Source organism: Canis lupus, chromosome 7, assembly GCF_003254725.2.
Source record: "Canis lupus dingo isolate Sandy chromosome 7, ASM325472v2, whole genome shotgun sequence".
Classification (NCBI taxonomy): Eukaryota; Metazoa; Chordata; class Mammalia; order Carnivora; family Canidae; genus Canis; species Canis lupus.
This window is the reverse complement of record NC_064249.1, coordinates 54,536,818-54,560,933: the sequence shown is the minus strand read 5'-3', so window position 1 is coordinate 54,560,933 and position 24,116 is coordinate 54,536,818. Positions and strand designations below refer to the sequence as shown.

The 24,116-nt window shown below is 47.2% G+C and overlaps 1 protein-coding gene across 9 annotated transcripts in view; it reads left to right on the top strand.

Moving 5' to 3' along the window:
• MAPRE2 (microtubule associated protein RP/EB family member 2) overlaps positions 1-22,665 on the top strand; it is a 157,717-nt gene extending 135,052 nt beyond the window's left edge. For 6 of the 9 annotated variants that reach the window (XM_025429145.3, XM_025429147.3, XM_035718962.2 and 3 more), the window contains 4 exons: positions 12,508-12,647; positions 16,364-16,522; positions 19,468-19,557; positions 19,681-22,665. In XM_025429145.3, coding sequence (XP_025284930.1) covers positions 12,508-12,647; positions 16,364-16,522; positions 19,468-19,557; positions 19,681-19,755 — 464 coding nt within the window. In that variant the 3' untranslated portion in view covers positions 19,756-22,665. The remainder of the gene's footprint in view (positions 1-12,507; positions 12,648-16,363; positions 16,523-19,467; positions 19,558-19,680) is intronic. The other 3 variants (XM_035718963.2, XM_049112757.1, XM_025429144.3) reach the window with 1 other exon arrangement.
• Positions 22,666-24,116: the final 1,451 nt, after the last annotated feature.

The following is a 24,116-nucleotide window of genomic DNA, read 5'->3' as shown; positions in this document are numbered from 1 at the left end:
TGGTGGTTTTGTTCCTCCAGTTATACATCTGTCTTATGTAAGATATATAAATGATGCACCACTGGGCAGAGGGATACTTTTCTCCTCAAAGAATAATTAAAACTGCATTTCTCAACCTGGAATGAGAAAACCACAGCATACAATATGAGCAATCTGCCTTGTCAGGACACTGACTGTCTATGAGTTTGGAATATTGAGGGCACAGAGAGGAACAGAGACATGAAGAATTCAGGAGCTTCAGATCAAAATGTTCTGGGAGTATCTAAGGACGAAATCGAGAACCTTCTTCCTAGGAACAATTATGCATTTTTTATTGCCATCCCAATGTGTTTGTTTACGAGACAGCATCTTTGACAGGTGATTTACTAATGCTATTTACCACCTTTAGTTATTTTGGCTCTTTGAAATCAAAATATGACATAGTTTTCCATAAAACTAGAATTTTTGAAGGCTTAGAGATCAGAACCTACAACCATTACCCCTGTTTTTGAGGTGGAGAATCCGAGGCACAGAGAGGTTAAGTAACTTGCCAGAATCACACACTAGAAATAGAGGATCCAAAGTTTGCTGGACACTGTGATTCCAGAGCCGACACTCTTGAACCATTATATTGCCTCTGGAATATCATGGATGTGGTCTTATTTTATGTTATCTCCTCCTCACACTATACTGAGCCACAGTAAATTTTCACAAACCAAATTCAAATTGCATAGCATATGGAGGACATAAAAGGCTGTGTAGTGTCATAAAGGCTTGAAACAGAGCACATGCTGTTTGATTTGAATGACATTCGTTTTTTAAAATAGCAATTTTTAAAGTTTAAAAACATTCTTATTCATCCTTGCGACAGGCTCTCGGTGAGAGTTGCTAGACCTCATATAAATTCATAAATGCAGGAAGCGTTGAGCCATTTATTCCAGGCCTCTTCTCAGCCCCGGAGCAGAAATGTGTATGAAGTCTGGAATATTGAGCCCTAGATTAGTGGGATGACTAATCTCTGATTTCTTGATCCTTTGGTTCAGATCATTCTCTGAATAGATAATCTGGGTGACTTCAAAGGGAAGAGCAATAAGCCCCTCAGACAAAACTGGCATAATATGTCTTGGCATGCCATACTCTGTTTCCTCCCACAAGACTTTGCAGAAGAAGACCGAAGGCCTCCATTGTTATCTACCTGCAGCTGGAAAGCAGACCAACCTAGTCCTTTTGTAAACAGCTGAGTCCTTTCATACCTAGCACGTGTTATTTTTACTGCTTCCTAGGTTGTTGAAATATTACTTGGTTTTGCACTAAACCCCACATGTTACTCTGATCATCCTTTTTCTCTCTAAAGGAATAATAAGTTGGTGTTTGGCTTCTTAACCTCACAATAAAACTTGTGAGGCCTCAAGAGGCCATGACTTAGCATTTATTTTCAGTTTCCATAAACAATATCACAGATCACCCATACACCCATTTTTCTTTTTTACTGGTGCCATTCTTTGTCACTCAAGTATGTTGGGCAGGAATAGAAAACAGTTCTGACTTGGATGAACTTTCTAGACTCCCTTTGAATTGGGTGAACTAAACTATCAACCAGTTCTGTCTTGTTCAATCATTTTTCTCCATTGCAAGACACAGTGAAGGTTCTTATTTAGAATTTGTTGAATTGATGTAGATTGAATCTCTGCATGTCCATTTGGATTCAGGAAGACGCAGTCCTTAAGCTGATATATAGCTATTTTTGATAGCCATCACCTGAGGGAAGCCTCTTGTACTAGAGCCTAGGAAATTGCATCGTGCACTACACAGCAGCTCAGAAAAAAAATTCCTTAAACAGCACTTCCTATTTATTGGACCCGTTGCTGGTTTTGGGAAAGCCTTACTTGAGTTCTCATTCAGTCTCTCAACATGCATTTAAGGCTCTGGAGATACCCCGTCATTCAGGGAAGTAACAGCCTTGTGATGAAACCTGGCAATAAATAGACAACAGCACTAAAGTGAGGTGCATTCTATCAGGGTGTGCCGGAAGACCACCTGAGCTGGTTTTGTGTATTCTAGAAATAGAAAAGCTTCTTGGGAAAAGTGAGATTTGACTAAGACTTAATGAGTAGAAATTAGCCAGGTCATGGGTATGGACAGGGGCACTGCAAGCAGAAAGAGTAGCATGTTGCCATCAACAGAGAATATGCTGTATTCAGTGAAATGATGTGTGTGTTGTTCCCCGTGAATGTTGAGAGTAAGACTGCAGAGCTGAGCCATGCCCCTGTATGAGTTGAGAGGTGGTATTTATGTTGTGTTGCTGCAAAACAGCCGCTACAAACTTAGCAGCTTAAAACAACACATCTTGTGAAGTCCAGTTTCTGCTTAGCTGTGTTCTCTGCTTTAAGATCCCACCAGGCAGCCATCCAGGTATCTGCTGAGGCTGTGGTCTAATCAGAGGCTTCACTGGGGAGGGCTCCGTTGGGTTGTGACTGTTTCTTTGAGGCTGCAGAACTGAAGCTTTGGTTTCTTGCTGGCAGCTACTCTCAGTTCCCAGAGGCCACCTGCATTCCCTGCCACGTGGGCTTTTCCCAAATGTGTGCTTACTACATGGTGACTTGCTTCTTCAAAGCCAGTAGGAGGATTCTCTCTAACACATATGCTCACCAAACAGAGTTCTGTAGAGTACCATAATCACAAGGGGGACCTCCCATCACCTTTGCCATATTCTTTTAGAAGCAAGACAGGTCCCACCCACACTTGAGGCGAAGGGATTATACAGAGATGGGAATACCATCAGGCCAGGATCCCTGGGGGGAGGCAGTCATCTTAGGTTCTGTTGGTCACAGAGGTTACACTTTAAAGGGGGTAGTTGGGAGTCATTACAAAGTTTTTAGTACAAGTTTGCTCTTTGGTATAGAGAAACCATGAAGGGTATAGAGTTATAATCCAGAAGACTAGCTAAGAAGCTGTTACAACAAATCATTCAGGAGAGGATGTTGGCCTAAAACAAAGGTCATGGGACACGTGGGCTATGGAGACTTCAAGGAGATATAGTCAATAAAAGTTGAAGATTGGATATGAGAAGAGGAGAAGGGAAGCCAAGGATAAGGGATGCACACGTTGCTGGCGTAATGGTTGGTTGGTGGAAGCAGAGAGTCTGGTGCAGGAGAGGAGAGGACTCAGGTGGAGCTCAGCTCTGGTTCAGTGAGACTGAGCGCCAGCTGCTCTGTGGCCTCAGACCACAGCTCGCTCTCTGCAAGGGAATCTGGGTAAGATGGTATTCATGGAGCACAGCTGACTTGCCACCATCAGAAAAACAACTTCAAACACTGGTCTTGACAATAGAGTCAGTCGGACTGTATCCATACATTATGAAGTAATTGTGTTCGCCCCAAATAGCCATCTTAATTTGTAAGCTTTGTGCTGAAAGGACTGCCATGTGCCAGGAGTGCAGTTGACCCTGTGAGGGCATGGTGATGCATGTGTGTTTTCGTTCTTAATGGTCTGGCTAGGTTTGTTGGGCTGCTTCAACCACCAGCTTTTCCTATCATTGCAGTAGACAGGCAAGGCAGTGTTCCCCTAAATTGTTGCGATTCTTGTGTTATTGTTTCTTGGGAGTGAAGGATTCTCACCATTTCTAAAGAGACATTGCTGCTCTGAGGACAATTTAAAAATAAGAATTTGAACCAAGATAGTGATTGGTTAGCACTTAATGTTTTCAGAGCACACGCACTTCCTTGTCTACCAAGATATGAGAGGTGCGAAAAGACAGCTGATCAAGAGGAATACACACACCATGTTCAAATAACTGTTCAAAAGTTAGATTTTTTTAATACTTGAGCCAATTTGAGAGGAGGAGTTCTTGTGCATTTTTTCCCACTATGAAAAATTCTCTGAAACCATAGTGACTCAGGCAGAGTCTGGAAAATACTGGAGAATCACATGATGGCTAAAAATAAGCACATCATTTCCAGCATGGACAGTAACCAGGGCAGAAGTAACTCGGTTTTGTGAATGCTCACACTGGCTGGCCATGCTCAGCCCTCTTGCCCATCACAGGGCAGGCTTTGAGACCCTGGCCAGGGAAGGGGAACTCTCAGGCTCTGACTCAGTGTAGCTCTCTGGCATGCTCTCTCAGGGCAGAGCCAGGAACTAGACTGTGCAATGACCCTTGAGCAGTGAATTGGGAGGGACACTAGCTGACTCCCAGCTCTTGTCCCTGCCTATTTTTCCTCAGCCCTCCCCCTGGAATCAGTAGCAGATGCCATTGATCAGAATGCCTTTTGTTACTGTTAATATTGCAAAATGCAAGTTGTATAAAATGGCCAGACGTTTGGTGCCTGTTTTATAGGGTACAGGGTTGTCTAAACTGGAGCGTTGTAAATGATTTACCAAAAAGAAAACTCATCTTGCGCACTCCCTGCTCACACCCTGGAGAATTACTGCAGTGGCCTCCTCCGTGGCCATTCTGCATCTGGCCTCACCCTTCCATGGTCTGTTCTCCACACGGCTGTCAGGCCACAGCACTCCTCTGCCCAGGACCCCACAGTGGCTCCCACTTCCCTCAGAATGAAAGCCCAGGCTCCTAACCCCCTAACCCCTGCCTCTGAGGCCCTAACAGTCTGCCCCCTCCAGGACCTGCAGACCTTCTCTCCTGCACATCCCCTGGCTTGCTCTGCTCCAGACTCCCTGGCTTCTGAATGGATGAGGCGGGGCCTTTGTCTAGAATGCTCTCCTCCTGGCTTTCCAGAAGGGCACCTGTACCTCTCTCAGGCCTCTGTTGAAACCTGACTTTCTCAGCAAGGCCCTGAAGTAAGGGGTACTTTGGAAAATGGCACGTCCCTTTCAGGGATCCTGGAAGTTGTGACTGTGGAGTTGTTGCATGAGATGTAGACTTCTTGGAGGAATGGGACTTCGGAACCAGGCTCACCCCCACACGTGTGGATCTTGCCACCTCCCATCTGTGCAGGACTGCCACAGGACTCCCACCTCTGGGCCTCTGTGCTCCTGACCCCTGTCTTTCCGAGGGGACCAGGGTCTGGTGAGGCCCATGCAAGGCTTGGGTGTCAGAGTGAGGGGTTGAGACTGGAGAGAGACGTGTGGTAGATGCTCAGGTTCCCTGGAGTTCATACTGAAAACGGCTGCTCTCTCACCCCTGGACCCAGCAGTGCTCACCTCTGTCCTACTTTTCTCTTTTCCATAGCATTTACTTGCTGGTTTATTATGTTATTAATTATCTAATTCCCCCATTAGAATGTAAATTCCACAGAGACAAGTATCTTCTGTTTCATTCATTGATTTATCCCAACTACCTTAAGCTGGCCAGGTACACAGTAGGAGCTCAGTAAGCATGGGCTGCATGAATGAAGGAGTCAAAGTAATTTAAGAAAGAGCACAGAGACTTGGCCTACAGCCTGCTGATTTTCAAGATAGACAGTAAATGGAACAGAAGAACCAATGTCTTGGTGTCCACTGGTGGTTTATGGGTTAAAATTTTTCATAGAGATTCTCTTGAAAATGAGCCGGATTTTCTTACTACTTTAGCAGCTTAGTTTTTATTTTTCTAGTGTCTAGAAATGGGAAATTGTGTACTTCATCATGAGTTGAATCACGTCTCCTTTGCTGAGTGGTAATAACGTGAGCTAGCATTATTGAGTACCTACTCAGGTGCCAGGCTCTTGTGTAAGGACTTTCCATGTATCAACTCATGTATCGTTCCCAACTCTGGGGAAACCGGCATTGCTGTTCCAGTCTTCGGCACAAACCCAGGCGGCAGCCCAGGCCCCGCCACACAGCCGGCAGCAGAGCCAGGATTCCTGTGAGGGCCGCCTAAGGGCCAGGTGGAGGGTCGCCGTTTCCATGCCAGATCTTCATTCCCACCGGCTGATGGCTGATGTCCTTCGTGCCGCGCTCCAAGGTGCTCACACCAGGAGCTGCCCTCTTTGACAAGCTGACACTCAAGTAGCGCAACTTTGCCGCTGGCTGCACTGGTGACAGAGCCTGAAGGGCTATGAACTCGCAATTGCAGAAGAGCCAGCCTTGTAAGAAGCTCTCAAACGGAAGCAGCCTGGAACCCCTGTTGATGTTCCATTTGGACTGAACTCGGGCCCCTGAGGGCCAGAGGTTTTTTTTCTGTTTTTGCTCTCGGAGAACACATTACAGATCTTACAGTGAGAAGGTATGGAGCATTTTTTTAAGGAATCAGGCTGAGACCTTGAATTTGTAGTAATTAGGACTGGCGAGGCCACGGTCAGTCACCCTGCAGTGTGACGGCTCGCGTGTCCGTTTTGTCACTGAGGAACAACCCTCTTCCTGTGGGCATTCACTCTTCTCGTCAGCCCAGCTCTATGTTCTGTCCCCAGCAGTGACTTTATTTACATTTCTTTTAGCCAAGTCCATTATCTCAGTTAAAAATTAGAATCTCTTTGCCAATGTAAAGAGGATAAGGAAGTGATGTCCGATCATCCACAAGTAACTAATCCTTGTAGGTACAGTGTATCTTCGGTCATGTTTCAGGTCTGTGGGGTTTTGTTTTTGAGCTATAACTGACCTACATCCTCACAGTTTCAGGTGTGCAACAGGTGGAGTATTTGTATAGATTGCGAAATGATCACCACAGTAAGGTCTGGTTAACATCCAACACCACACATAAGGACCATTTTTTTTCTTGTGGTAAGAACATTGAAGATCTGCTAAGATCTGCTTGCTGAGAGAGCTTAGCAACTCTGAAACGTAGTGTCGTGAATTATAACCACCTTGCTGTACGTCATGCCCCCAGACTGACTTATTTTGTAACTGGAGGTTTCTACCTTGGGACCACCTTCACCCATTTCACCCATTCCCTAGCTCCTGCCTCTATGGGGTCTGTAATTGAGTGAGAAGGACCTGGGGGTGGAGGGAATATGCTCTCAAAGTGAAGAAGCTGGGGATGACCAGAAGACGGCTTGCTTCCTGAGTGTGCGTGTGTGTGTGCGCATGTGTATGCGTATGCATGTGTACACATGTTTTTAATGTCTCTGTGGTTCTTGTCAACAGTATTAACATCATATTTTTAGCTCCTCTGTTTATGACTTTGGCAGAAGGAATACAGCAGATTAAGTGAGAAGAATTTTTAAATTCCATCAGAGCTCTGGCCATGAAAGATGAAGCCAAGTAAAGTGCTTTTCTTTGCTTTAGCATTATGAATTCATTGGGCCTCATATGCCCCAAATGTAGCATTTTCCATAAACATTAAGCTACTAATTATTGACATTAGACACAGTGATAATGTGGCTTCACTAAGGCAGTGAATAAGGCCACTCTTTGTTGTTGTTTTTTTTTTTTACAACTATGGTTAAAATGTCTAGAATCATATTTATACAACAAATCTTAAAGGCATTAATTAAGACAAAACTGCTCAAAGACTAGCATTGTAAATCATGTCCATATCCAATGAGTAAAGTCAGAGAATTACAGGGACTTGTACAGAATTTATGTCTATTTCCCCCACTTTTGAAACTCCTTTTTATTTTGAAAGGGGAAATTAGGGAGAGAAAGAAAAGCTCGAGGGAAAAACCATTCTTGTAAAACAGGGCTACCCCTAATTATGTTTTCAGGACATCAAATGCAGCTTGAAAAAAAATTGGGGAATGGTTGATAGCTGTAAGGGGGAAAAAAAACTCTATCTGCATTATAGCTGAAGTGCTACACTCCCTTTAAAAGCCACTATGTGAATGTTTTTCACATAAGCCTCGTTGAGCAGAGAGGCATGAGAAGGCACAGAAGCGAAGTGTCTGTGGGCTTAGGGGCGTTCCGGGAAGCAGGAAGGCAGCTACAGAGGACCCTGATCTCTAAAACCAGGATTAAGATGCCATCAAATAGGACATCATTGCGTCATCTCACAAAATTGGAATATAAATGGTAACTTACCTAAAAGTGATATATTGGTCTTAAATTTGCTGATGTGGATGAATTTTAGATTCCTAAGCACATCCTTATGCTAGCAGCCTAAGTAACTGGAAGAAGTCCTGGCCCCCCAGAAGCTGGGTACACTTTAGGGTTTGGTTCCTTGATAGGAGATGGTAAGACTTTTACAGCAAATAAAGAAAAACATAGTTCTTAACGGTCTAAGGAGTGTGATCTACTTTAGGCTATTGTTTACTGTTCTAAAAAGTAAACCATGAAATCGTTTAACAGAATGAATGTGAAAGACTTCATTTTCATTTTTATAAGTTTCACTCTTTAGTGTTTCTCAATGTGATAGCCGGGAGGGGTAAATTACTTCCATATCAAATTGTAGCTCGTGAGGATTTAAAGAGCTCACTTGACATTGTTTTGAAAAATGAGCCTTTACTTTAACCCTTTAATTGTGTAGTTTGTTTGGTATTTTTTAAACCTTAAACCTCTGAAGACACTAAGATCTTCCATGAGTCTTTCCTGTGCTTTAATTTCTTCGTCCCGTGGGAGGTGGGTAAGTGCCCAGGTGACTGGCCCTGCCCGCTCTCGTCCTCCTTCAGCAGGCATTTCCCTCCTGTGCTCAGTTGCTTTCAGAATTTCAAAACCCCTGATTTTAAGTTTCAAATACTGATTGCTTCATCTGCTATTAAGTTTTTCAAATTCACTTTCCGTTCCTTTGTCCAGCCTGGGAGTGACCGTCCAGGGCAGGGTGGAAGCATGTGGCACGTGTAGGTGGGGAGCGTGGACCGTGCACCCCTGTCTCCACCAGCCCTGCCCCGTGGCAGAGGACGCAAGTCTGGTTTTCATCCTTCTCCTCTTGGAGAGATCGAGCGGCGGTGTTGCATGCCTACCAGGTGAAAGACAGGGACTGCCCCAGCTGACCCGGACAGGGTCCATGAAGCACAGGTGGCATTTTAAGGCCAAGACTCTGAGGTGCGGCCACGTCGGGCTCTGGCTATAGCAAGCGATGTGGGTTCTCGGGAGGAAGTGCACCCAGGACAGCCTCAGTCCCTGCAGCCGCTCTGGCCTGGCCCCCGGGAGCTGCACAGGGTCTCGTGGGGCCCCCTGTTCCTCTCCCAGCCAGCTTCCCCTGGTAACTTGGTCTTCCCCATGACCCTTCCACTTTGACCTCATATCCACCCTTTCAGGTTCTCTCCAAGCTGCCTTTGATGATGTCCTAAAAATATAATCAGTACGGCTTCTGTTCCTTCCATGTCTTTCTTTTAAAATTTACACGAGGCTGGATAAGGCAGGGCGGAGAGTGAGCGTCTGATGAATGTATGTCAGCTGTCGCACGCAGCCAGCCACATCGTGGCCACCGACCTGTGTAGGGAGACGGGCCCAGCGTGGGGCGGGGCGGCGCTCTCCGGGGAAGCCCCTACGGCAGGGCTGTGCGTCCCCTTCGGAAGAGGCAGCGAACAGGGCAGAGACTCGGCCCGCCCGGCACAAGCCAGCCTGCTCCTCTCAGAGTTAAACACTTACTGACTGAATTTCCCTATTTGCACTTCGTCCGGAATCCTAAGCAGTAATGGAGGGGGATCTGGAAACCAAGCGAGAGCTCTCCGAGCGGGAGGTGGGAGGCCCACCGTGTTCTTGCTCAGTTCCTTCCTGGGTTGCGGCCCTTGCGGCGGCGGCTTTGTCGCTGGCAGCACCTCCTCGTGCTCCCCCTGCTAGGGTTTCCCTGGACGGACACCTCTCCTAGCAGTTGCTTCGGCGTATCGTAAAAACTTCTGGGCCGGGCACTGAGATGGGCCTTGGGAACATAAAGTGGGGCCAGCAAAGCAGATGCGACACGTACCTTGCCGTGTGTGAGTCTAAGGGAAGAACAGGCAAGCCTGATGGCCGCACCACGGCAGCGGACAGGTGCCGTGACCTCCCAGCGTGCGGGATGGTCCGCTTAGTCACTCAAAGGAGGGGAAGAGGAGTGTTTCGGGCAGGGGGGTACAGCCCGAATGTGTGGTCACGTAGCCAGGAATGCTGCCTTGTCCCTGAGAATGTAGAGTGTCGCCCTGCCTGGGCTTACACAGCTGTTACCCCGTGAGACTGTGAGCTCCTGGAGAGCAGGGATCGCGTACGTGCTGTGTGGTAGGTACTGGATAAGCGTGTATTTAGTAAGAGGTGTCGAACATCATCTTGAAGCTGCTTTCTGTTAGATTTTATTGATATTAAAATATGGCATACTGCTTATAAAAAGGTCTGAAATAACTTGATTTTCCAGAAGCTTTTTCCACAGTGAGGCTGGCCCATAGCTGCTCTCGGGGAGCACGTGCCAGATCGGCATGTCCTCCCCTTATCACCTCTGCTGTTACGCACATTGTTCTCTCTACCTCGTTGGCATGGCCTTTAGAGAGCCTGGCCAGTGGGACACAGATGTGAGGTTCCAAGAGTATGTTCTGTGGGCTTCTACAGAGATAATCCTTGCAACTGTATGTGAATCACAAATAAAGCAAAGCACCAGGTCTCAAGAATCCTTGGGAAGGTCTTCTGCATAGGCGAGGTTTCCGGGTCACTGAAGATTTACTTTTGGATACTCTGTTTGAAGTCAGTTCCCAACTTAATTTTCTTATTTATTCATTCATTTATTCATTCATGAGAGACACAGAGAGAGAGGCAGAGACACAGGCAGAGGGAGAAGCAGGCTCCATGCAGGGAGCCCGATGCGGGACTCGATCCCAGATCCCGGGATCACACCCTGAGCTGAAGGCAGACACTCAACCGCTGAGCCACCCAAGCGTCCCTAATTTTCATTTTAAATTATATTAGGGCTTTCCCTAGAAATTTTTAGAAGAAAGTTCCCTTTTTTTCTTTGTTAACAGATTTTCAAGGCTATAATATTGCTAGTGCTTCTTGAGGGGGGTGTATGACATTGCATTTAGAACTGAGGACTCCAGGCACCTGAACTCCTCCTGTTTCCTGCTTTATAATTAGATCATTGGTTGAAACTTGTAACTGCTGTCAGCACACTTGGCTTCATTACCCCTGCCCCTTTCTGATCCTGGTACTGACAAACTGAAATTGGAAACCATGGAACCAAGTTGTATTTACTTGCTCGTGTGTTTATTTCAACACTTTTACCTTCTTTACCACTAAATATACATTCAGCTAAATATGATGCTAAGTCCAGTACTGGGGTTACAGAGGTGATGAACGCTGGTCCCTCGTGCTCCAAGAGCCTTCTGGAGGAGCAGAGAAGGTGTGGGAGCACGGTGAGAACTTGGGCAAACCCTTGCACATGAGAGGAGCAGCCCCGCCAGGCTGGGCTGCCACAAGGTCAAGGTTGTGTTCAGAGGAAAAGGGACTGGCTGGGCCCCCAGTAATGACCCTGGGCTTCTTAATCCACAAAGTGTATAAACTTCATTGCATATACCTTGTGGCTTCTGTTGTGGCTGCAGAGGCCATTTCCTGTTGTCTACGTCATATTCTAGATTGTGAGTGCCTGTTAGGAACTGAGCTTCCAGTGGGTGAGCTCTTACCTGACATCAATGACCTTTTTCCCCTTAGTTTCTATCATTATTACGGATGCTGTTGAATCACTTGATTAAAGGGCTTATCCCAATGTAAGGGTGTACCTTTTTTCCATTACAGTAAGTAAAGTTTAAGGTAATATCTTGACATTGCATGAATGCCTTATTCCCCCAGAACTTCTCACTTAATGTTTTACAGTCAGTGAGCCATTCCTGGATCAGTTACATTTGTTCCAAAATTGTGATTTTTACCAGTTCTAACATTTCTTCTACGTTTACTAGCTATCCATGTTCTATAAAAACCTTCGTATCCTCCCTCCCTTCTTTTTTCCCCTTCTTTCTCTTCATCATTATAGAGTTTTCTTTATTCAGTGCATTACAATCTATTAGAGCCATTATTGTTTTGATACATGAAAATGCCCCAAGCGTGGCTAGTTGGAAGCACCTTCAAACTGGCCCCCATACCTATTGACATTAGTTCGTGAGCACATCCTTGCTTTTTGACACAAAAAGGCATTCCAGGCTCACCCTGTACTTCCCTTGCCCCACCCATGGAACCCGCCACCTCTCAAGAAGCTCTCTTTGTGCAGAATAAAATTTAGAAACCAGGACATAGGCACCAGGAGGAACACACACTCGTATGAAGAAGTCATTGCTCCCAGATGCTTTCAGTGGCTAAACCTAGGAAACAAAAGAGGAGAAAAAAAATACCTTTGTACTGATGCTTTTTCTAAAGTATTCATCTATTTATGAACTCTTTTGTTTTTTAGAAACTCAATTATGGTGATGCTTGGAGGTTATCTAAGAACCTTTCCTCTTAAAAAAAAATATCTTTATATCTTTAAATCTCTTGGATAAGAATAAATGTGTTATTCTTATCTCTCCAGAGGGAGAAAGGACAACTTAATCTCATACTGAGGGGGGAAAAGTGCTCAGAAAGGTTAAATACGTTGCCCAAGCCGACCCTTTCGTACTATGTGCACTTTTTCTAAGTGTATGTATGCTGTTTCTTTGATTGGAAAGGGTCATGGGGGGCTACCTTCTATACTTTTTAGTAAACTCCTTTTATATCCTACATTTGTGATAGATCTAAAAAGTGTCCTTCATCTTGCCAATATTTGTAATCTATTCTGGTTACTTTCAGGTGCGGCTAAATCAAGCCCAGCGTCTAAGCCAGGATCCACACCTTCTCGTCCCTCATCAGCTAAAAGGGCTTCGTCCAGCAGCTCAGCATCCAGATCTGATAAAGATTTAGAAACACAGGTCATACAGCTTAATGAACAGGTAACTCCTCAGTCCTGGCCTGTGTCTGAGAGGGGAAGGAGGGAGAAAAAAAACTTGGAGGCCTGAAATAAGGGAGGAGGCAGTGGTTTCAAACACGTTAGGGACTAAAGGAATTGTTCAGGCAGATAAAGTCAGTGTCCCTCTAGGAATGAAAGATGTTCATCAGAAATCTCAAAGCTGTACATTAAGACAGAAAGAGGACTCAGTCTCTGGTAAATGCAGGTTTATAGGCCAGGGTCCCGCTCACCCCACCCCTACACCATGCACACGCCTCAGTGCTGGTCACAAGCTCCAGGCTGTCCACTTAAGGCCAGTCTGGATGGCATCTAACATTGGAGTTAGGGTTAGTCTTTTCCTCCTTCCTTTCCTTCAACTATTAGTCAAGCCTGTTCTATGTGACAGACTCCGTGCTTGATGCTAATAATATATAATGGTAGTGAGAGAGAGAGAGAGAGAGACCTTCCCTTCCCTTGTAGAGCTTAGAGCAGTTGTAAGGGATGGGTGATTAGGCCAGCAAAGTGAGCACCTAATACTTCCCACAAACACCAGAAGTTTGATGCCACAGAAGCACTGAACCCCATACTTGGGGGTTGGGGCGTTCAGAAAGGCCACAGCTGTGTTTTAAGTTGAAGAATGTTCCCTTTTGTCTAATATTCCTCAGGGTTACCGTAAATCTAACTCTACTGTCTTTGAAATTTTCACTTTAAAAGTTTAGGTATGCTGTCTACCTAACAACAGCTAATTTTGCCCAAGATTATATGTAGTCGAAAGGTAATAAAACCACTGGTAGCATAAGGCCCACTGCAGAAGCCACCTCCCCTGACCCTGAGTTGAGGAGAGTCTTTTATCCTGGCTGCTCCCGCTACTGGGAGAGGAGCCTTTATTCACGGTTCTTCAGCTGTTCCCAGCCAAGTGGCTGGACTATTCCCGGTGATTAATCTGATTCCTGATGAGCCAGCAAGAGTCTGGAAACAGTTTTTTGAGATAATTGTATATTTGCAATCAGGAGTCTAGTTTAAGAGCAGACGATTGCTTAGCTAGGGTGTTTCTTTACAATTCTGATCACTTTAATGAAAATGGTGAAACCTGAAGTCATCCCATGGATTGGACTTTGATTTAGAAGCTGTGGAATGTTGTAACTACCTGCTGATTCTCAGTTTGAGCCCATATGAAATTTCCAGTAATAGGTTCTTCTCAAATAGAAGGCAGGTGGGATGGCCATAATGAGCCTTGGGTCACATGCCCAAGGCTCCAAGCAACTGAGAGTAGATCCAGAGAGAATCAGGCGTGGGTCTGTGGTGCTTGAGGTTTATAACCCATTCTCCTTAGGAACCCAAGTTCTTTTGATATCTTTATTACCTCTTGTTCTGTCACCATCTGTCTCCTCCCTGTGGGGGAGGTACACCTCCTCCCTCCCCCTCTACCACACCCAAGCCTCCAACCTTCCAAACCAGAGTGTAAGCACATGGAGACCTCGAGATCCTTCCTGCCTCTCTCCCATTCAGCCTCAGCCAGCTAGACCCACTTCCTCTCCTTGGGGCTGGCTCTACATTCCCATTAGCTATCCAGTTACGCAAAGAGCCTCCCATCCCCAGGGGAGCCAGCCCTCCTCATCCTGTTATCCAAAAACATCACTCTAGAGGGGAGAGAGGACAAAGAGCAAGAGGAGCTTTCTGGTGGTCTTGTAATTCCATTATTACTTCCAAAGGGCTTCCCTCCCCAGCCTGCCCCCATGTCCATTGAGGAGGACTATGTCTGTTCGCCTCCCCCTCCCAGTCCCTCAGAGGGACGGCCACACACGCCCTGAACTGTGAGCGTTCATTCAGAGGTTCACTGAGCACTTAGTCCAGCTCCATATCTGTGCATCTGTTACCACTCTGTCCATTTTTTGTGCTGGTTGCCTGCAGAGAGGCTCCCTGTAGCCTCCTTGTAGCCGCAGAGGCATGATGGTGCTGGCACTGAGGACTCCAGGACGAGGAAGGGCTGAGTGGAAATGCCAAGACTAAAGAGTGAATTACAGCCGTAACAGAGGAAGCGATGAGTGCCATAAACTTGAAGAATTCTCATTTACTTGGCCTTCTGCCTCCATTCAGGCATCGGTCTCCCATGCCATAGTATGAAGTACCACTGTGCTAGACAATTCCAGTGATAGAAATGAATCAAAAGACAGAGGGGAGGGACCCCTTCTGTGGCTCAGTCCATTAAGCATCCAACTCTCATCAGGGTGGTGAGATGGAGCCCTGCACTGGGCTTCCTGCCGGGCATGGAGCCTGCTTAAAATTCTCTTTCCGTCTCCCCACCAACCCCTGCTCTTTATCTTAAAAAAAAAAAAAAAGGCCGGAGAAGACATAACATATCCCTGAGCCTTACGCCAGGTGCACAGAAAGGGGATAGACACTGCATGTACGCAGGGTATGTTTGAACGGATCAGTAATTCCAGGCAAATAGCATGTCCAGGGATGCCTGGGCGGCTCAGCGGTTGAATATCTGCCTTCGGCTTATGGCGTGATCCCAGGGTCCTGGGATTAAGTCCCTCATCGGGCTCCCTGCAGGGAGCCTGCTTCTCCCTCTGCCTACATCTCTGCCTCTGTCACTTGTAAATAAATAGATAAAATATTTAAAAATAATAATAATAATAGCATGTACAAAGGCCCAGAATCATTCGAGAAGAAAATTTCCCCTTGCAAAGGGGATTTTTAGAAATTCTGTTAGGGGGATTTTATTACCCTGAATGAGAGATTTCACCTGAGAAGGACCATGAAAGATTTAATTTACCTCCTAAAGAATATTGTTTGTGTAAATCTAAATGCACAAGGGGGTCAAAAAAAAAAAAGAAGTAAAGGATTCTTAGGGAGCAGGAACTGGGTGATGGTTTGGGCCTGTGTGTTGCTGCTGTGCCCACCTGGGATTTGAGACCCAGTCTGTGGACACCAGGGTCAATGTTCCTCCAGTCCAGGTGACACTGTTGCCACCTTCCCTACACTATATCTGTCATCACTGTGAGAGGCCGTACAGCCCTAGAAGGTCCTAGAACCAGCACCCAGGGTGGAAAAGGGATCGAAGGGTCTGTTTGGCTAAGGGAACGGGGTTTCCTTCCCTTCCTCTTCCCCTGCATTCCCTGTGATGTCTCCAGACCCAGAACCAGAGTTCAGTTCAGACAATTCCAGTGAATTGCACTGGACTCAGACAATTCCAGTGAATTGCACCAGTGCACTCAGCCTGGCTCACAGTCTCTCACCCCTTTTTCCTCATGTAGCTGAGACCCAGTTTCTCAGTAGAAAGCATTTGTCTAGTGTGGCTCAGGGACACTTATCTAGGGTGACTCTTCATGCAAGTTCCCTGAAGGAAGGAGGGTCCTCAGAATTCATCTAAAGTAACCGCAGAGGCAGCCTCTCCCCTCGGCATGCAGAGGACAGACAGGGTAGGGGGAGGATGTGCCGTAGCCCAGGTTAGCCCGAGTTAGCAGGAGAGGAGGAAAGCTCACTCGGAGCCCGGCTGCAACCCCGTGAAGCAGCGCCATCCCTCCGGCAGTGGTTATGAACAGTCAGTTGGCAGAGGGGGTGACAGGCGTGCTGAAGTCAGACACTGTGGCCCGGGTTCAAACTCTGTGGCACATCTGTCATTTCCTGGTTCGGGTCTTTATAGGCAGGCACAGTGGGGCACATTTCTTATACTGTACTTTGGGGTTTTTTTCCCCCACCCTCACTCCCTTGCAGGTACATTCATTAAAACTTGCCCTTGAAGGTGTGGAAAAGGAGAGAGATTTCTACTTTGGCAAGTTGAGAGAGATTGAGCTACTCTGCCAAGAACACGGGCAGGAAAATGATGACCTCGTGCAGCGACTAATGGAAGTCCTCTATGCTTCGGAAGAACACGTAAGTGTGAGGAGAGCCCTCAACTCTTGTGTTCGGAAGCGATGTTCTTGGTCAAGGTGCAGGGATGAGTGACCAGTGTGCCTTCAGATGCTGCCCTGGGATCCGTGGGAACTGTGACTCAGCCAGAAGAATCAGTATCATCATCATCGTGATCTGTTGACCCATGCTTGGGGGCTGTGCATTCATGAGTTAGGGAAGAGATGAGTGCATGGGGGTGGGTAGGAAGACTCGTGGAGAAAAATAGGTTTATGCAGCCAGATTCAAGTGGTTTTCAGCTCTGAGCAGCTGAGCAATAAGAATGTGTGTAAGGATTCTTCATGACAGATCAGAGTATGGTTAGAGGAAGAATTCGTCTAGATGTTTTTCCCATCCCCATCGGCCCCACATCTGCCTGTTGTGATTTCATAGCTGGTTGTCTTGGTGACTCATTGCCAGTGCAGACCACTACTATGCAACAGCCCTTAGTTGAAAAATATTTTTAAAAGGCCTCCTCTGGGGGTGTCTGGCTGGCTTAGTCCGAAGAGCATGCGACTCTTGATCTCAGTGTCTTGAGTTCAAGTCCCATGTTGGGGATAGAGATTACTTAAATAAAACTTTCAGGAGGCCACCTCTGTGGGGAAGACCAGGCTATCAGGGCTTGCTACTCATGAGTGTGAGGAAGGCAGGTGGCAGGGGACCTCAGGATGTGGATTCCAGCCTGGTGATGGAAAGCAGGTTGTGAGGAACGGCAGAGGAAGAAGATTCTCAAGAATCCAGGACGGGAAGGGAAAGGGTGGGATAAACAGTAGAGACGAAGTCTCCCTGGGTGGAGAGTGAGGGGCCTCAGCAGCAGGGCAGGCGTGGTAGCCCCGCCATGTGGAAGGTATGAAAGAGGGGCTGGTGGAAGCTGGTGGGAGTGTCTGAGCCTGTGGGACCAGAAGGCCTGGGCCCACTCCCCGGGCTCTGTAGTTGAGTCGCGTGTGTTCGTCCTTGGACAGAATGGGAACGAGTCACTGGCAAGTTGACTTTATAACTTTATTCCAGCCCAGTACCAGACAAATGTTTACACCATGTAAGATTTGAAATGCTAGGGCTGAGTACTCTCCACCACATTTTTCATTCCCTCCCCTCGGCCCAGTTTTTGTTGTTTTGTTTTGTTTTGTTTTGTTTTTTTCAAAGCTGCTTTGTCAGTCATCATTGGCTGAGTCAGGCTGTAGATCTGGAAGCCCTGAGAAGCAGCCTGTCCAGGCTGCAGAGGCAGTGATAGCTCCACAAAGCACAGTTCTCCATATTTTCAGATCTGATTGCAGAAACGTTGTGATTTCTGGTGTGCCTGCACCGCCCGGAGCGCACGGTAGCCTGTCGAGTGCTCTGTGAGTTATCCTCTTCCCAAGCCAGTGTGGGTCAGAGGGACGGTGGCCGCTGAGGGAGGACGGCAGTGCGCTGTGTCACATCTTTCCAGCCCCGTGCTGAGGGCGGGAGGAGAACCCTTCCACTGGCCACCTCAAACCAGATCGTGTCCCCAGAGGGAGTCCCGGTGCAGGGGCCATCTCAGGTGACTTCCACATTGAGTCTGACACTGGCTGGCTGAATCCCAGCTCCCGACAGCAGGGCCGGCCCTGGGGGAGAGCTCCGGCCTTCTGCGTGTGACCTTGGCGGGTTCCGCCTGAGTGCCTGCCCTTCAGCTAAACCCAGATGAACCCTACATTGCCATTTCAGGGGCAGGTGTTTGCTGGAGACACTTCTTCACTAAGTCTTTATTTGGGGATGGCTGGTCCTTGATTCTTGGAGTCAGACCATCCTAGAATAGAATGTTTGGAAGATGTAGAAATCCAGATGGGAGGCTGCATACAGAAGTAAACAGGGGCAGCTCGGTTCACAGTTGTAGAAACCTAATGGAAGTTTCCAAAGCAGATCACCAGACAGCTGTCTAGTGCTCCTCTTTATCAGTCTCAGAATCCTTTCCTTAGGGGCCACAGGCATCTGGACTTAATCATTGCTTAGCTGCTGCCTTGTCCGTCTGTCAGCTGAAGCGTGCCTCCTTATGTAAACAGGCACTTCATTCCTGAGGTACTGTCACAAAAGTCACTATCGAGTGACCTAAAGATTCTTCCCCCCTCAACCGAGATCTCTTGGGAAGAGCCTGTGTTTCTGTCATTGGATGAAGCACTGGGGAGACAGGGGACAGAGCCCCTGCCTCAGCGAGGGACCACCAACTGGAATAGGTCAGAATGTGATACATGTAATCATAGAGACATAGACTTGTGTGGTGAGCACAGAAAGACAGCCGGGAGTGACAAAGACTTCACAGAGCAGAGGACATCAGGTTGGATGTGAAGAGTGGGAATGTCAGCAGTTACAGAGCTAAGGCAGGGAGAGGATTTCTCAGGCAGAGGAAGCAGCGTGAACAAAGCCCTGAGGAAAGAATGGCCGGCGGGGCTGGTGTGCGTGAGGGCAGGTGAGCCTAACGCGTGCCCCCACATCCATCTAGGAAGTGGGGAGCCCTTGGAGCTTCTCGATGACCCTTCCTCCTCCTTTGCACCCATTTTCCTCCTGTGATAGGCAAGAGCCTTCTTCAGGACTGTCCTGCTCTTTCTGATGATTATCATAAGAATGAGGAACTCTAGAACATGCTCATTCACAGCTACACGTTCAGAAAGATGTGATGGATACACAAATACTAGAGTTTAGCAGGTGGTATTCCAGGGCATGTCTGGCATAGGTGTAGCCTGGTCTCCTACTTACATGTGTGTTTAAGTTCTTCTTATATGGGGCAGAAGAAAAAGATTTTTTTTTCTCCTGTGAGCCTACACAGCCTTGTGTGGGCTGGGAGCACTAAGCTGGGAGACAGAATTACATACGTTCTGCAGACGTCCACACCGCCTTGTAACTTGCACCCCGAGCATTAGCAATCTACTAGTAAGGGTTGCTCTTGATCCTAGTTTAAGAGGGTCTGGGGTCTGCAGTTCTTGCAGGTGGATGACGTCCTGGGGGGCCCTGCAAAGGAGAGAGCTGCCCCTGGCCTGCTGACGACCACAGAGGCCCCGGCTCAACAAGTATGAAGGGGAGGCCGGGGGTGAGGTCTGAGCTTCATGGGTTCCTGGTCCTGCAGCTGCAGACGCTGCGGGGCCTCTGACACATACACTGTCCAGCTGACACCTCTCCCCCTGTCCTGTCAGGAGGGTCACCCGGAAGAGCCTGAGGCAGAGGACCAAGTCCACGAACAGCAGCCCCAGCAGCAGGAAGAGTACTGAAGCGTCCTGGCAGCTCTCGCCTTCAGTTTTGCGTGGGAACTTTTCTTCTGGAGAAACGTGTGGCCTCAAGCTCAACAGAAACCAGTTGTTCCCAGTCTGCCGTTACCATCAATCAACACACTGTTGCATATGCCAGCCACTGCGCTCGGTTCCCATTTCCTTTGCCAAGACCCATTAGCAGCCGGCCGTTCGGCGGCCTACCTGAGAGATCACGGGGTCACATATCTTCTACTTCACCACTTGGCTGCTTGAGATTGATTCTGCTCTTTTCATTTCTTTCCAGAACAACTCTCCCCTCCCCACTACCACTACCACCACCGCCACCACCACCACCCCCTTTTTATCCTGGTGTGAAACAATGGTAATTTGATATATGGTATTTATATTGGCATTTCTCAACCAGTGTCACTAGATGTCACACATTCGTGGTGCTTTGATGTTTGCAAGTCTAACCTCTGAACATAAATTTGGTCAAATAATAAATTGGAGCAAAGGGAAAGAGATACTTGGAAAGCCATAAGGACAGTAACTTGTTTTATAGGGAAAAAGAGTTTCCCCCTCTCCTCCCAACAGTAAAGGGAAAAAAAAAAAAATGGAATCAAAACTAGGACTTCAGGGCCCAGCGGTATTTCTCCCTGACCATGGTAGACCACCACCCAGTTAGTTTTGAAAGACATCCACTCAAGGACAACACCATCTCAACTTTGCCCTCAAACTGCTTGCCCCTTCCCTCCCCACCCCCCAGGTTCTCATGCTAGTTTCTTTCTCAGGGTCCTCTTTGGTGGGCAGCCACTCTTCCCCACAGTCCAGAGGGGATCTGCCTAGGTACAGGTCCTCCTGCCTCTCTCCGGGTTTCAGCCCACAGCCTGTCCTCCCCACTAGGGGACTCCTACTACAGAATGACTTCAGGGTGTGCGGCCCTGAGGGTCCCAGCCCTCCGTCGTGCTGCACGCTCGCTGGAAGTGAAGACCTCCTTCCTAGGAGCATCATTCCAAGGGAGACTCCTGATTCTGAAGTCTGGTGTTGACACTGGAATGACAGCACAGAAAAATCTAGGACTCCCAATACCTTCTGGAATAAGGAATTTCCCCTCCTTGTCCTTGACCTTTGATAACCGTGGCAATTGCTAAATAGAGGAAACATTAATGAATTAAAAAAGCATTCCTTATTTTTTTAACTAATATTTGCACATTTTCTTAGTATCTTTCCAAATCTTCGCCTCTTCTATTCCTTTGACAGATGGTATCCCTCCTCCTGGATCATTCGTTTCACTTGGTTTCTAACTTTAGATTTACTTCACTTGTTATTTGACTTAGCAGGTGCAACAACAACAAAGTGTGCCCACCCCCACTTGCCTCTTAACTGAAAAGCTTAAAATAAATTTCTGAAATATGTATCCTAAAGCTTTGACATTTCTTTATTAATTGATGAAATACCAATTCTAAATTCTAGCATTGGAGCTTCCCACCAAAAGAAGTCTTCTCAAAATCTTTTGCAGCAAAGTGGTATTTGAGTTACAGGTGAACAAGATGGCTTGTATTTCTGAGGTTATTACAACACACTGTGCATAATTGGACAGATGTTCTGTGGTGTTTGGTTTCCCTTTCTTCTCTCTCCTGCCTGTTCTGCGTGACGGCGGCAGCTCCTTTCTCTCAGGCTGGCAAGCCTGGCTCTCGGCAGTGACATCCTCCCACACCTGGGCACAGGTAGTGGTTGTGCTATGTGCGGCATCATGCTTAATGGCTTGGTCCCTCCCAGCCTTCCCTTTTTTAAAAAGAGCTCTTGTAAAGAGGCACAATAAATAATTCTACTCAGATGGTCCTTCAGTGGTTCCTAGGCAGGGACAGCTCAGTGATACCCAGTGCCAGGCGGATCGTGACCTGAACTCCTATCGGGGTGGATGTGATGACTGCGCCAGCTGCTAGGGCGTGCCAGTGACAACCACCCCGTCTCTCCCCCGAAACCCCAGCCCTCTCAGCTATCAAACCTACTGGCCAGATACCTTACCTGTCCCCGGTGGTCGTACTTGATTCTCCATCTCACAGTCTTAGTGTCAGCTATTCGTGGATTTCGGAAAAAGAGCCCCAAAACTCCTCTTTCTGTCCCCGTCTGAAACCTCTTCCATCGTGCTGTATCGCATGTGGCATCACAGATGCTTTGGTGGGGACCCTTGGACAGCTAGGTTTCTCTGTCGTCTCTGGCTGCATCCCAGCTTCTGTGCAGACCACCTCCTTTCCCAGGGCTCCTCCCTTCTTCCCGAGGGCTGCCCCCCATCATTCTCCCCATCTCGGCATCCGGGGCACACTTTACACCGTGCCCCCCCCCCCCCGCCCCGTCACTCATCCTCACACTGGGCTGAGAAGCATCCTTTGTGGGCCCTGCCCTCCCTCTCAGAAGCCGGACTTCATTCTTAGCCACCCGGCGGTGGCTGGTTATAGCACTTCCACGGCTCATGTCAGATAGGAAGTGATCGAAGCAGGGGGCAGAGAGGGAGCCCGTCTTCTTTCTAAGCAGAAAAGCAGAAAAAAGCCAAGACAAACACCTTGTTGACCAGAGAGAAGTAAACTCCAGAAGGGAACCAAGAATCCTCCCTTCCCTGGTGAGTATTTCCATTATTCCGTTAAGGTTTAATATGCATTCAAATTACTTTTACTAAATAGTACACCATAAAGCTTTTGTTATATATTAAATGTAAACTGAAAGGAATGTAAACATATGTATTGTTAATTATAAATAGAGATAAGAAATGACACCATAGATGAAAAAGTCTTATTCCAATGTATCCCATTCGTCTTACATCGCCCTATTGTCGCATGGTAGACTAGTTTTTTTTGTCTCTGAATATGTGAATAACTTGACTTGCGTTTATCTTTTTACATATTTAATAAAAAAAAGTATATGTTAAAAGGACCGGATCTACCGATTCTTAAGTTTTTATACCAAGACTTCCTTCCTGGTGAGCGTGTGTGTGAATAGGCTATTTACGTGGATTCACACATCTACCCGCATCTTATGATTTACAGGGGCGGCGGTTGCTTTTATTGGTGGCAAATGTTTTCGCAGGAATTAAAGATTAGTATCTGATATCAAATGTAGCAGCTGATACCTTTTTAAAAACTTTGCCCAAAATAAAGGAAAGCCATTCCCCTGGGAAATACTGCACTTGCAGGCAGACAAGAGGCCAGCGCCTGCAGGTCCAGCCTGCCCTCTGGACAAGACGGGGCTGGGCACGCAGGAAACTGTGGGAGAAGCGGGCAGAGGTCTCAAAGCTTCGTGGCAAAACGACCCAGGATGGGCAAAAGCTCTCCGGTTCAGCGTGTGATCCCCCTCTATCTAGTTTGACGACTGACCGATGGTGATGATTTGTACACATAAAGAGAATACCAACTTAGAGGCACAGAATAGGTGAAAAAGCAGAAATGTCTTAGAAGTGGTTCCGTGAGCCACCTGGAGAGGCTGTAGAGCAGGTGTCCCAGGAGCTGCCAGGTTACCGAGGCTCAGCCAACACTCTCCCCGGAAGGATGCCAGCCTGCCCTAAACTGCTTTCAAGCACCACCTAGAGGCCAGTTTGGTTACTGTACGGTCCTGTGGCGACTATTTTCCATCCACTTGCCTTTGGGCCCTTTTAAGAGCATAGAAGTGGAAAAAGGACAGAAGACAAAGATGCTACCATTCTTCTCCATCTACGCTCATGTCTACACCGGGTAAGTTTGTGACAGAAGTCTGAGCCGTCACCTGCGTTGGGAAAGCTCATGCTCAAAACACACACGTGTTTCTATTGCAGCCACCAACCCTGGGATGTTAAACCCCAGATCTCACACTTCGACACCTGCGCACAAATAGTCCAGAACACAGGTGCTCTAGCTTACCTAGAAGGCACGCTGGCGCACTCTAGGAAACACCACTAATGGTACAAAAGTGGCGGAATAATGTGTTTGCTCCATTTTATGAAATCTGAGAGCATCTCTAAAAATTGAATATGTTCCTCCTGGTACTAAGGGTAGGTCCATGAGTCCAGGGGGTGGGGTGGCAGAGAGGAGTTCATGTAATTCCACTAAATTTAAGTTATAAAGATACCAGTTCTCTAAAACAAAACACATAACTTCATTTCTGGCCTTTCTTAGTCCTCTTCACTGCTAGACACAGCCACTATCTCTAGCAAACATCGCTGACCCAGCCTCTCAGCACCAGCGCAGTGCAGCCACACAGCACAAGTGTGACAGCACGGCATCTCCTGTTGTGTTGAGCTAGGAACTCAGACCTTCACTCACTGGAAGAGTTCTGGCTTTATTACCTAATGGAAGGCAAACCTTAAAACTCATCGAGCCCTGGAGGACCCTCACATGCACCAGGACTTCAGA